The sequence below is a fragment of the Suncus etruscus genome, chromosome 9, assembly GCF_024139225.1.
Source record: "Suncus etruscus isolate mSunEtr1 chromosome 9, mSunEtr1.pri.cur, whole genome shotgun sequence".
In the NCBI taxonomy this organism is placed as follows: domain Eukaryota; kingdom Metazoa; phylum Chordata; class Mammalia; order Eulipotyphla; family Soricidae; genus Suncus; species Suncus etruscus.
This window is the reverse complement of record NC_064856.1, coordinates 111,132,713-111,146,840: the sequence shown is the minus strand read 5'-3', so window position 1 is coordinate 111,146,840 and position 14,128 is coordinate 111,132,713. Positions and strand designations below refer to the sequence as shown.

Here is a 14,128-nt window from a genome sequence, read left to right as displayed (position 1 = left end):
TTGGAATTTGGAGGAACTCCAGGTTCCAGGGAATGAGCTGACCTGCGGCAGCTGTGGGACGTGTCTGTGGCTACCTTGGCTTCCGGAAGTATGGAGGGTCCTGTAGCATCTACCCGCCCACTCCAAGAAGACCCCAGAAACTTTCCTGGAGTTTGGGACTGTTGGGTTTCTGCAGAGAACAGTGGAAAAGTGGTGCAGTCAGGCTGTTGGTGAGGTGGTGGTTATGGGGTTTGTGCAGCTGCTGGGGATTCAGCAGGTTGTCGATTTGACCCACACACAGGCCCCCAGAGCAGTTGGTCTGCTACGAGGTGTACCCGTGAGTTTCCACGGTTGGCTTGGCTCTTTCTAGAGTGAAATGAGCCTGTGGATCTACCCAATGACAGGTCTTCGTGGGGTTGGCAAAATAGCAATTTTTTTTTTTTTTTGGTTTTGGGGTCACACCTGGCCACGCTCAGGGGTTACTCCTGGCTCTATGCTCAGAATTCGCTCCTGGCAGGTTCAGGGGACCACATAGGATGCAGGGATTCGAACCACCGACCTTCTGCATGTAAGACAAACGCCCTACCTCCATGCCGTCTCTCCGGCCTCGAAATAGCATTTTTTTGAATAAATGATGTTGGATCTTTTATTCTGCTTCTTGAAAAACAAGCAAAATTCCCATCACATTATATATACCATAAGTTCTGGGTGGGCAGGCATAGAAATTTTAAAACATCAGGGACCAAAGATATAGCATGGAGGTAGAGTGTTTGCCTTGCTTGCAGAAGGACGGTGGTTCGATTCCCGTCGTCCCACAGGGTCCCCGAGCCTGCCAGGAGCGATTTCTGAGCATGGAGCCAGAAGTAGCCCCTGAATACTGCCTGGTGTAACCCAAAAACAAAAAAAAAAATTTTTAAACATCAGGGGGGGGCGGAGAGATAGCAGAGCGTGTTTGCCTTACAAGCAGCCAACCCAGGACCTAAGGTGGTTTGTTCAAATCTGGTGTCCCATGTGGTCCCCCATGCCTGCCAGGAGCTATTTCTGAGCAGATAGCCAGGAGGAACCCCTGAGCATCGCAGGGTGTGATCCAAAAAACAAAACAAAACAAAACAAAACAAAAAAAACGGGCCGAAACAGTGGCGCAGCGGTATGGCATTTGCCTTGCTGACCCAGAACGGACCAGTTCGATCTCCCCAGTATCCTATATGGTCCCCCAAGCCAGGAGCCAGGAGCACCACCGGATGTGACCCAAAAACAAAAAAATAGAGAAAAGAAATTTTAAAACATGATGTAGAAACAACTAGGAAAATGTGGAGACTTTGTGGAAGAGGGAAAAGCTATTGTTGCTGCTGCCATATGATCCTCCAAGCCCACCAGGGATGAGCCTTGAGCACCACTGGGTGTGGCCTGAAAGGAAAGAAAATTGTTATTATCTCATAGCAAAAAGTGAGAACCACTGATTCCTTGGGGAAAATTGTAGCCTTTTCTTTAGCTAAATCCTGAAAGATTATCTAAATCCACTAGCTCTTTGGCATCCATCCTGCTCTCATAATGAAATGTGGTTATAATTTTGCCATAAAAAGTTGTTACTTTGGGTCCGGAGAGATAGCACAGCGGCGTTTGCCTTGCAAGCAGCCGATCCAGGACCAAAGGTGGTTGGTTCGAATCCCGGCGTCCCATATGGTCCCCTGTGCCTGCCAGGAGCTATTTCTGAGCAGACAGCCAGGAGTAAACCCTGAGCAATGCCGGGAGTGGCCCCCCCAAAAAAAAAAGTTGTTATTTTAGGGCAGGGGTCCTCAGACTTTTTAAACAGGGGGCCAGTTCATTGTCCCTCAGACCATTGGAGGGTCTGACTCTAGTAAAAACAAAACTTAGGAACGAATTCTTATGCACACTGCATATATCTTATTTTGCAATGAAGAAACAAAACAGATACAAATACAATATGTGGCCCGCGGGCCATAGTTTGAGGACCACTGCTAGGGGCCTGAGCAAAGCACAGCACAGCAGGTAGGATGTTGGCCTTGCAGAAGTGGTACTCCTGGCTCTGCACTCAGGGATCAGTCCTGGCATTGCTGTGGGAATCAGGGGTCAAACCCATGTCGGCCTCGTGCAAAGCAAGGGCCCTCCCACTGTCTCGGACACCTGTTCCTGTGCTTTGTGCACCAGGATTTCTCCTGTTGGGTTTATTTATTTTTATTTCAGTGACTTAAAGGAAATTACTTCACAATTCCTGTTGTTCCAGAAGTCAGGTTTTCAGTAATACAGCATTGCCTTCTTACATAGTTACTATAGCTAACATTTAAGTTCTGACTAATTTCTTTTTTTGTTTTGTTTTGGTTTGGTTTGGTTTGGTTTTTGGGCCACACCCGGCGGTGCTCAGGGGTTACTCCTGGCTGTCTTCTCAGAAATAGCTCCTGGCAGGCATGGGGGACCATATGGGACACTGGGATTCGAACCAACCACCTTTGGTCCTGGATCGGCTGCTTGCAAGGCAAACCACCGCTCTGCTATCTCTCCGGGCCCCTGACTAATTTCTTATGGAAATTCTCTACTTTGATGTTTTGATTTATAGTGCTAATGGCGCCAGAGTTGTCCTATAATTACAGGTGGGTTATTTAAGCCTAATAACCTAATTAGGCCTAATAAGCCTCATGATGTTCCAGCCAATTTTTGAAATGGAACAATTTCTTTTTCTATGCCTGAAATTACATTGGGTCCATCATCTTACGAATAGTCTATTAACTGCCTGATGACAGCAGTCCTTGCGGATTGTTTTGTGACTTTGAGTCTGGACCTCTTTTGCTTTCATCCTCCTTGCCTGTGTCCTAGACTTGACCCTGTGTGCCCTCAATTGGTCTGTGCAGACAGACCCCTCAGGGTGGAGTATTGCTTTAACCTGGGCTTTTTTCTCTTTCAGGCGGGGAACTGGTGCTTTTAAATCCAGAGTGGGACTGCCCGCACCTGCTCCTGTTATCAATAGCAAATATGGACTCAGAGAAACAGATAAACGCTTAAATAGGCTAAAAAAGTTAGGTGACAGCAGCAAGAATTCAGATAGTCAATCTGTCAGCTCTAACACGGATGCAGACACCACTCAGGAAACCAATGACGCAAGTAAGTAAGGGGGGATCAGCGATGAACATCTGGGGCATCCTGGGCAGCTTTTTGCAGTTGGCTGAGGAGCATGGAGAGCACCAGGACTGCTCGTGGGCTCTGCAGGGGCTCGCAGTGCTGGGAATACAGAGGCAGGTCTGCTGTGTGCCACTCCACCTGCAGGGCAGCTTGCCTTACAACCAGCCTGGGTTCCATTCCCAGCGTCCCTTCTGCCCATCTCCTCTCCACCTGCCCAGAAAGGGGGAAAGGTGTCTCTTGGCACAACTGTCCCCGCCATTAACTCTTGAATCTGCTGCTGCTGCTGGAAGTCAGGCTAGGTGAAGCCTCCAAAGACAAAACGTCTGTTTCTCTCCTGGGCAGCTTCAGTGCTCAGGCTGCAGAGCTGGTGAGCAACTGGCAGCTCCTGTAACCAACACGGCCTAGCCAGCGCCTGTTCTCGGCAGCCTGGTTCTTGGGTGCGGCTGAAGGCTGTCAGCCTCTTGGGCACTGCACACGCAGACTCTGCCTTGGTGGGCTGGCCAGGCGCTTTGCTGTGCATTTGGGGATGTGGGTGTCTGGGCTTCGGGGCCCAGATTAATGCCCTTGTGGGAGGTGAGTGCAGCTGCTATCCTGAGGAGTCACATGTATTGTCTCTCTTCCTTGGCGTTACTTACTTGGAAGCCCAGCCCTGAGCCAGTGTGCCATAGCTGTGGAGTGTCAGGGAAGCAACTCGAGTCCATGGAACTTAGAGGGGCCGCTGGCCTAAGTGCCAGGGTTGGCCAGCAGAGTATGCAGACAGCTGGGGTCAGGCCACAGCATTGCTCTGGAGTGGAGTGAGGACAGTGCCGACCCCGACTACGCCCTTCCCACCAGTGGGAATGATGTGTCTGTGTCAGGCACAGGCCACTCTTCTAGATGCTTCCAGCAACTTCTCCTGAGAGGGAAGAGAAAACAGTTCTCCTTTCTGTACTTCCGTCCTTCTCGAAAGATGTCTTGGAGGCTGCACTTGACTGTTTTTTTTGCACCCAGAGAGACCACGAGAAGTCAAAGTCCACAGAGCAAAGGTCGCCAGTGTAACCCAGATTCCAATTCTCCTGCCATTGCCGCAGGGTGGTTCCTCCACCCCAGATGTGCCCTTCTGTCCCGGACACTCATCAGTCTCCTTATGCTGCTCTTGGCCACGTCCTGCTGGATGTCTTATGGTCATGAGCAGCTGGTTCCCGCTCAGGCTAAAGCTTTAAGGGCCTGTGAGGGTTTTCAGAATCCAAGCTGGAAGCCTGTACACAGGGTGTGGCTTTGGCCCTCCTGAGCCCTACATAACCAGGTGCCCTTTCGGTAGGAGACTTGAGAAACTGCTCAGGTCACAGACCAAATCCTGGTGCCCACAAGGGCTATCTTCTGGGTCTGTGGACACCAAAGTGAGCTATGAACCCTGCGCCAGGCAACGTCTCAGAGAGGCTGTGGTTGAATAGCTTAGACTTGGAATCTGGGCCCAGGAAAGCAGCCTTGAGCCCTGGATCAAGACCTCTCTCTGCCACTTAGCACCTCACAGCCCAGGTGCTAGACTCCACATTGGTTCCTAGTTGGAATCACTTAGAGACTATAAATTATGGGGCCAAGGAAATTTTTGTGTGGGTTGTGGGGAGGGGTTGACCATACCCTATGGTGCTCAAGGAACACTCCCAGAAGGCCCCCAGGGGACCAGATATGGAGCTGGTGTCTGGGTCACTTGAATATGATTCAAGCTGTTCCTTGAGCCCTGACAGTCTGAGTCTGCAGTGGGCTGAGGGCAACAGCCAGGGTTCCTTCCAGCCTCCCCAAGATACCACACCTGGTCTGCTCCCAGTCACAGTGCTCACTTCCCTGTTGCCTTGATAAGACCTTGGCACTGGTTCTGGCTGATGCTTCTCAGACCAACAGCTTGAATTGTTGCGAGGGAGACTGCAGCCTCAGCCTCGTGAGAGTCGTATTGAGCAAATATGTAACGTCAGATAGTGTCTGCCTTGTGCTCGGTGTAGAACTCGGTGCTTTTTTAGTGCCCCCAGCTGTCGGCTATCAGGCTGGGGACTAGTTGGGGAGTGCTAACGGCCAGAGTGGTTGGTACCTAGAGGATGAGGGCACAAAGGGCTGAGCTCATGTTGCTTGCAATAGTCCCCAAGCAGTGCTGGACTGCTCTGAGTGCAGTAGAGGAACTAGAAAGACATGCCAGGCCCTTGGGGAAGTCAGGCTCAGTGAAGCATTATGGAGGCCAAGCCCAGAACCCACAGGGTCGGGGGGAGTGGCGTAGGGTTGGTCACGGCCGCAGTAGGTGGCAGAAGGTGCTTTGGCCTGTTTTTCAGGCATTAGGTGACTGATAGTGCTGTGTAGGCTGGGATCGTCACTGCCATGTAGCGGCCGGTGGAATGCTGGGGGGCAGGATGGGAGTTGGGACGAGAGGGTAGGCCCTGGGAATAGGCACGAGTGCCAGGCTGGCAGGCTATCCACTCGGGAGAGCAGATGGAGAAGGAAGGGCAGAGCAAGGCTTGCTGGGAGGAATGTGGGTTGGGAACTGGGCTCATGTGATCGTGTGCAGAGACCCAGATGCCTGCAGCTCAGGCAATGGATGTGTTGTCAGGGAGCACAGGGCTGGGCAAGGCCAACTGGAAGGTCGGCACGGGGACGGGGGTGTGCGAGAAGTTACAGAGCCTCTGTAGGCTGATACAGTCTCAGGCCCAGGCTCTGACTGTACCCATTGGGCGGAGAGAGGGACTTCAAGGCCAGAGCTGTACAGTGGTGAGACATTTGCTTAGGATGTGGCTGACTTTCAGCTCAATCCCTGACTTTGCACGGGTCCCTTAAGCCCAACAACAGTTGATTCCAGAGCATAGATAGAGCCAGGAGTAAACCGTGAGCACTGCCAGAAGAGCCCAACACTTCCTCCCCTCAAAAAAAGTGGACAGGGCCTGAGAAATAGCATGGAGATAAGGCATTTGCCTTACATGCAAAAGGTTGGTTGTTCGAATCACAGCATCCCATATGGTCCCCTGAGCCTGCCAGGAGCGATTTCTGAGCAAAGAGCCAGGAGTTACCCCCGAGAGCTGCCAGGTGTGACCCAAAAACCAAAAAAATAAAATAATAATAATAAATGGGGCTGGGCGGTGGCGCTAGAGGTAAGGTGCCTGCCTTGCCTGCGCTAGCCTTGGATGGACCACGGTTCGATCCCCCGGCGTCCCATATGGTCCCCCAAGCCAGGAGCGACTTCTGAGAGCATAGCCAGGAGTAACCCCTGAGCGTCACCGGGTGTGACCCAAAAACCAAAAAAAAAAACCAAAAAAAAAAAAAAAAATAATAATAATAATAAAAGTGGACAAGTGAGGTCTGGAGCCTGTTTGATAGAGAGGTGGTTGTCAGACTGGCTGTGGGGAGGGCCTGGGCATGGTGGTGGGTCAGAAAAGGAGATGGGGCCAGTGCAGGTCACTCAACCTGGCTCTGCACTCAGAATTTGCTCCTGACAGGCATGGGGGACATGTTGGGAATATTGGGATTCGAAACACCTTCTATCCTGGACCAGCTGCTTGCAAGGCAAACGTCTTACCACTGTGCTCTCTCTCCGGCTTCTACTGGTCCTGGTTTTAGAGGAAAGTGAAGAGAGCAGAAGGGCCCCAATAGCCCCGCTATGAGTCACTCAGGACCTTTGAGAAGCCACATGCTGAATAGCTGCCTCTAACCTGTCACCCACACACAGGATGGAGCAGCCTTCCCCTTGCCCTGCATGTCATCCTGGCAGTGTGTCTGCCTGTGCTGAGTGGTTGGCAGCTAGCACCTCAGTGCTGAGGCCTGAGTGTGTGGCCTCATGGTTCTCTGCATTGATTTTACCTAGAAAAGCGGTGGACGAGTCTCAGGATCTGTTTTCCCTCCTTTTCTCCACAATAGAATTTAGTCTCATCGAACTCATCACTCTTACTGCTCAGGTCATAACACTCCTTGTGTTCATGAGCCAGAGAGGGTTAGACTTGTGGAAGGAGAAACCCAAGTTCAAGTTTCAGCCTTTCCCATAGTCAAATCCAAAGACAAGGGCCGGAGCAATGGTACAACGGTGACTGTTTGCCTTGTACACCGACAACCTGGGATCAGTCTCCGGCACCCCATATCCCCCACTCCCAACCCACCAGGTATGAATCCTGAGCACAGCACCAGGAGTAAAGCCCTGAGCACCACCAGGTGTGGCCCCAAAACAAAATTAAAATCAAAGCACAGAGTCAAGAGAGGTGCCAGACCCACAGAAATGAGCCCATGCCTGTGACCTGTGCGTGGGAGCCAGCATCTCCTGACTACCTTGGGTTTGGTGCATTGTGATCTAAACACTTATTCCCCCCACCCCACCCCCCACACACACCGCTTTCATCTTTTTCTTTTTTCTTTCCTTTTTTTTTTTTTTTTTAATCTTGCAGATTCGAATCGAAAACCTTCTGTTGGTCTAAAAAGGAACAGCAAAAACAGAACCTTAGCAAGGCAGCCTATGTCTAGGATTCCGGCTTCCTCCAACTCTACCTCATCCAAGCCAGCTCACGTCAATAATTCCAGGGTACCAAAGAAACTGAAAAAGCCTGCAAAGCCTTTACTCGCAAAGATCAAACTGAGAAATCATTGCAAACGCCTGGAGCCAAGAAATGCATCGAGGAAGCTCGAAATGGGGAACTTGGTACTGAAAGAGCCCAAAGTGGTCCTGTACAAAAACTTGCCCCTAAAGAAGGACAAGGAGCCAGAGGGACCAGCCCAGGCCACGGCGGCCAGTGGTTGCCTGACTCGGCACGCAGCCAGAGAACACAGGCAGAACTTGGGGCGAGGCGCCCCCGCACCCTGTGAGGGCTCGCCCTGTACCTACATCACCAGGCGGTCCATGAGGACGAGGATGCACCCCAAGGAACCCCCGGACGGTACATTCGAGTCCTCCATCGGGGAGAGCGACAGGAGCAGTGGGCCAGAAGCTGGCTCAGAGGGGGCCACGCAGCCGGGGCCCCCTGTCCCAGAAGGCCCACCCCAGGAGTCACCACTCAAGGGGGAAGTGGAGTGTCCGAAGAGCGACAGCAGTGCGTCCAAAAAGAAATCGCGGCAGGGGAAGCTGGTCAGACAGTTGGCCAAGGCTGAGGAATCGGTCACACACGCCTCCCCCAGGATAGCCAGCGGGGAGCCAGATGGGGTAGGGTCCCCCTTGGAGCAGGGTGAGCCCCTTTGTCCCGAAGGCACCCCGGGCAGCCTCCCAGACTGGGCACTGTCCTCTGTGGGTGGCTCGGTGGTGACATCGGACAGCTTCAAGGCCAAGGACAGCTGCAGACCGGCCAAAACGAAGAAGAAGAGGCGCATCACCAGGTACGATGCGCAGCTCATCCTGGAAAACAACTCGGGGATCCCCAAACTGACTCTCCGGCGCCGCCACGACAGCAGCAGCAAGACCAGCGACCCTGAGAGCGAGGCCATGAGCGCGTCCAAGATCAGCATCAAGCTGAGCAAGGACCGAGAGCGCGACAGCAGCCTGTATGTGGCCAAACTCAACAGCGGCTTCGGGCCGGCCGCTGGCGGCAGCTCCACCAAGCTCAAGATCCAGCTCAAGCGGGACGAAGAGGGCCACGGTCCCTGCGCCGAGGGGCTACGTGACAATGGCGTGTGCTGCAGCGACCCCCTGTCCCTGCTCGAGTCCCGCATGGACATGGACGACTATGGGCAGTACGAGGAGGAGAGCAGCACTGAGGACGATGAGGACGATGACGAAGATGACTCCTCCTCTGATGGCGACCGGGACGCTGACGACTACGACGATGACTTTGACGACGACTTCATCCCGCTCCCTCCTGCTAAGCGCTTGCGGCTCATCGTGGGCAAAGACTCCATCGACATCGACATCTCTTCACGCAGGAGGGAAGACCAGTCTCTGCGGCTGAACGCATGAGCCTGGGGCCCGCGCTGGGCTGGGCCAGTGGCTGTCTCGAGACCGAATCTCAGCCCACGGACTCCTCGGCTGAAGCCCTGTCCTGGCAGCACTTGCCCTGTCTGCCCAGTTCTCCGCGTGCCCCCTGCCTAGCAGGGTAGACCAGCCGCCAGCTCCGTGCACATGCTTAGGGTACTTGTAAGTCGCCTTCTTCGTGCAATCCGAGTGAGTGTGAAGCCCCATGGGCATTCGAGGCGCCAGCAAACTTGTACAGTGACCAGAACTTTTCCACCCAGGAAACAATAATGTGGCCACACAGTTTTTGGGTTTGGGGTTTTGTTATTTTGGTGGTTTAAAAAAAAACTTGTAGAGCACCCGCCGGCTCTTTAATCTGACTAAAGCATAATTGACAACCAATCATAGCAGAGCATATTAACGTTCTCTAGGATATGCTAACATCACCAGCAATGATCTTCTTGGCTTTTTGATTTCTTGGCTCGATGTTGCCCCTTTTGAGTTGTATTGTTTTCAGTTTGCTGGCCCAGGGTCCCCTCTGGTGGCCCCGGTGAGAGTAGCCTGGCCATCGCTGGCCGGCAGTTGGGTCTCCTTCCAAACAAAATCCGACAACATGCGTGACCGCTGACTTTGCAGTACGTTCTATGTACGAGGGTAGGCGTATTCAGGATGAGTTTCCACACAGCGTATTTATTGCTTGTCATGTAAATTAAAGACCTTGTATTTAACACTTTTTGATCCTTTTAGATAAAAAAAAAATTGTTCTTTGCAAGAATGATTGGTGCTTATTTTTTCAAAAATTTGCTGTGAATAATGTGATGACAACGAACAGCATTTATCTAATGGGTTCCAGCTCTCTTCATTTGGGTCTTCAAGTTTTCTGTTGCACTTGTAAAATGCTACAAGGAATATTAAAAAGAAACTATTCACTTTAACTTATAATAGTTTATGAAATAAAAACATGAGTCACAGCTTTTGTTCTGTGGTAACCTATACAAATGTTTGTCTTTGGAACTCGCTGTAAAGAACTGAAAACAATGTATATGTTGTAAATATTTGTGTGTTGTGAGAAATTTTTTTGTCCTAAGAAATTAAAAGAACTTACCAGGAAGGTTTTTAAGTTCAGAACTATTCATGCCAATAAAATAGGAATTATAAATATATAGTTTTAAGCACTGCATCAGTGGGTGTTCTTGGTTTATGTTAGTTTCTGTATGAAAATATCAAAGATTTTTTTGACTATATTATCAGTTAAACAAAAAAGAAGAGTCAGATTTAATTTGTTTTTGAAGCACTTTGAGAAGAGAAATTTTAAGTAACTTAATGAGCAAATTTTTGATTACTGCTTTATGTCCAATACCGATATTTTATTTTTCTGCATTATTTTGCAAATCATTGGACAAGCAATTTGGGAATCTAAACCTGTCCCGGGTGTCTGGCACCAATGAGTCATTATTTCTGGGAAATGTGTACATGTACTTTCAGGTAGACCGAGGTCCTAATAAAGCCAACTTCAGGGGTTCATGTAGCGTCTCTCGAAAAGTAGCCCCATCTTCAACTATTCAAGAATCTTCAGGTAATGTAAAGTCCAGTGCAGAAAATAACCTCAATGCTTCCGCTTAGTACTGATGAGTTCTTAACCATGTCCAGGTTTGGGGACAGCATTTAATTTTAATGAAGTTCCTGAAAGCGATTATTCGTAGTTTCCAAATAGAAATTAGAAATATTCCTATTCCTGAAAGGTTTTTCCATTAAGAATTGTTTTCACAATTGTTTTCTTGGAGGACTTATTTCTGCAGCCTCATTCCCATTTGCTCCGGGCAGTTCAAACCCTCAGGTAGGAATTCGGGGGGCCCTCACACACCCCCTTCTCTATGCAGAGCACACGCAGCCCGAAGCCCCGAACCCCGCCGTGGCTCTGCCAGCCAGTGTGACACTCGCGCCCTTCAACAAGGTCACGCCTCGGCCCTGATGCTTGGGCAAAGACCAGTGGTGCCACGGGTCACCTCTGTACCCACACCCCGTGTGGAAGAGGTTCCAAGACTTTTAAAAAGTTTGTTGACAGTCCCACCATCCATAGACATTTTAGCAGGGTCCTTCGAAGAAAAGAAAACAGTAGCAAAAGACCCCATTTCCTGTCCCCCCCCCCCCCCCATGGTTCAGCTTAACCTTCATAAAGTAACTTATTTATGGCGTTCGTTTTCACGCTGGGTGGTCTCGGCTTTGAGGCCCCCTTCCCGTGGGTCTGGGCAGGGATTTTAGGTGCTGTCCCTGCCCGGGGTCTGTGCACAAGCGCTGGGCAGCCCGGCCGGCCGGTGCCTCCAGGGAACCCTCATTTCCGTTGTCAAGTTCGGAGGGCCTTGGAGCTCTGGCAGCCCCGCTGCAGCCTGTCACTGACCGCACAGATAAGGTCGCAGTCAGTGAAACTGAGCTTGAACTTATGCAATGATTATTGGTCAAGATTTTGGCGTCGTGGTAATTAGGAAATGATCGTCGAACTCTTATGTAAAAGCATTCGATTTTCAAATCATTTTTCAAATTGCTGTTTTCAATTGTTTGGCTGAGTTGTAATACTTTTGAGATACAAATGTATTCCTTGTACTGAAAGAATGAAAAAAAAAACGGATTTTTTCAGCATTTGAGGTAAGTTCTTTAATGTTTCATTAAAAACATTTTTTACAAATATTTTGTACATGCACTTGCAGTATTGAGGTTAATCATTTTAATAAATTCGGAAATTAAAACGAACTGGCCGGTGTTCACTGTTTCTGAGTAGGAAGGAACCAGGTGGGCTGGGGAAGAGGGGAGAATTTCCCAAAGTTTCTAAAGTTTCCTGGTATTTTGAGTGCAAAGTCTGAGCCAGATCTGGGGCCCAGAGAGATAGTGGTTTGATCCTTGGCATCCCATATGGTCCCCAGAGCCTTCCAGGAGCAATTTCTGAGCACAGAGCCAGGAGTAACCCAAGTGCTGCCAGGTGGGATTCCCCCCCCCAAAAAAAAAAAGTGAGCCAGAGCTCAAGGCTTGGGGGGGGCCTTCCTTTTGCTCCTGTTCTCCCCCACTTCTTCCCCAGAACCTCAGTTCCTCTAGGGCTTAACCAGAAGCAGGATGGGGTGGCTGGTAGCATGGAGGTAGGGCATTTGCCTTGCTTGCAGAAGGACGGTGGTTCGAATCTCGGCATTCCATATGGTTCCCTGAGCCTGCCAGGAACGATTTCTGCGTGTAGAGCCAGGAGGAACCCCTGAGTGCTGCTGGGTGTGACCCAAAAACCAAAAAAAAAAAAAAAAAGAACCAGGGTGTGGCCTTTTTAATCTGCCGTTCACTGAAGCAAACCCAGTTGTAAGCCTGGCTCTGGGGTTGAAAGTGGGTTTGCTGTGTTGGTGGCCCTGCCCAGACCTCTTGCAGGGACACCTGCCAGCCCCTTGCCCAGGCCAGCTGTATCTCATGCCTTCCTTGTACTGCCGTGCCTGGTTTCTCCGAGAAGCCAGCTCGAGGATTCTATCCCCTTGTGCAGCCCAGAACCCATCAGGTCAGCAACCCGAGTCCTGGTGAGGGGACAGTGGAGAGGACTTGGAGGAAAAGTGGCCTTTGACTTCCAGGAAGGGGCCAAGCAGCCACTCGCCAGACCAGGGATGGAACGGGCAGGCTGTGCCTGGTTCCCTAGCCGGCTGGGCTCCTCTGGCCACTTGGGTGGGTGTATTTCTCCACTCTGGGGGTGGAGAGTATCCGCCAGGGGGAGACTCTGCCTGTGGAGACAGCCCCGCAGGCTTCCAGAGTAGAGGACAGGACAGGGTTCCCCTGACCAGAGAAGCAGGTGCAAACAAGAAGCTTTTGGGGAGAGTGGCTTGGGAGGAGAACAGAGAGTGGTCTGAGGGCTGCAGGTGTGTCCCCTGGGAACAGAGTTGGTTGATAGGGTGCCAGCCCCCATGGTGTGAGTGGAAGGCTCAGTGGTCAGGAGAGGAGCATGAGACTGGGGCGGCAAAGGCGTGGTGAGGTACACGCTGGGTGGGGAAGAGGCACCCAAAACCTCTGGGGGGGACCCTGTTGAGGGCTGAGGAGGTCAGAGGCCCGGAGGCACCTCTGGGAGCTCAGCCTGCCCAGACAATGGGGCCCGGCTGTCACCCAGTCAGGACAGAGTGCTGGCGTGTCCTGACTCAGAACAGAACGGTGGCAAGGCCTGAGATGCCCTCCAGAAAGCTAGGCCATGGGCTGGGTGGTGGGACAAAGGAGCCCCAACAGTTATGTATGGTTTTGGTTGTCAGGCATTACTCCTGGCTCCGTGCTCCAAAATTACTCCTGGCAGTGCTCGAGATGTCGAGGATCCAGTGGCTCGGGGTCATTGGCCTACTTCCCTGGTGACGAAATCCTGACCTGTACCCCTCATTCCGTGGCTGCCACGTGACTCCTGGAACACTTGGTGCCAAGGTTCCCTCCGATAAGCGGGACCCGCCCCACTGGGCAAACAAGAGCTGGACTATCGGGGTGCTGAGGGGTTCCTGGCCCCAGAGGGCAGGCATGTCTTGGGGGGGAGAAGCCTTAAGAGCAACAAGGGGGTTCAGGCTTCTGGCTCCGAGGGGCACAGGCCCAGGTCCCCCCAATGTCAAAGTTGCTCTCTCAGTCCTCCCACCCCCACCAGGACACAACTTGCAGGAAAGACAATTCCAGGGACTGACCAAGCTTTCTCCTTTGGGGCATGGGTGACCTCCACTCCGTGCCCTGAGGGTGCTCATGGGAAGTGACAGGCATCAAGCAGAAGTTCCTCTGCTCCTCTGCCCATAAACAAAACCCTTTCTTCTCAACATTCCTCTTGTGGTGAGTGACCTGAGCCAACCGTGCCAGCCTCCACTGGGCAACGTGAGTCAGGGCACGGCTGGCAGTGGGTGACCTGAACTGTCCCCCAGTCTACTTGGGGCCGGGGCTCACCCTTTGCTCACCTAGAGCCTTGGGGCCACTCACCCCAAGTGACTGCCCCCCACTTATTTACGTATTTGGATTTAAACAGGTGCCGAGCTCTTAACCAGCAAGGTCACACAAGAGACTAACTAAGCCCTTTCTTTTCAACTAGCAAAACAGCTGTGAGGCAACAGGGGAGAGGTTGGAGAGAGGCAGTGAAAGAGCATGTGGGGGCCCCTCATT

At 51.6% G+C, this 14,128-nt stretch overlaps 1 protein-coding gene across 3 annotated transcripts in view; it reads left to right on the top strand.

The window, feature by feature from the left end:
- Positions 1–11,739, top strand: part of KMT5B (lysine methyltransferase 5B) — a 45,558-nt gene extending 33,819 nt beyond the window's left edge. For 2 of the 3 annotated variants that reach the window (XM_049781190.1, XM_049781191.1), the window contains 2 exons: positions 2,900–3,096; positions 7,506–11,739. In XM_049781190.1, coding sequence (XP_049637147.1) covers positions 2,900–3,096; positions 7,506–9,001 — 1,693 coding nt within the window. In that variant the 3' untranslated portion in view covers positions 9,002–11,739. Of the gene's footprint in view, positions 1–2,899; positions 3,105–7,505 lie in introns of those variants that run through there. The other variant, XM_049781192.1, reaches the window with a different exon arrangement.
- The last annotated feature ends 2,389 nt before the right edge of the window (positions 11,740–14,128 follow it).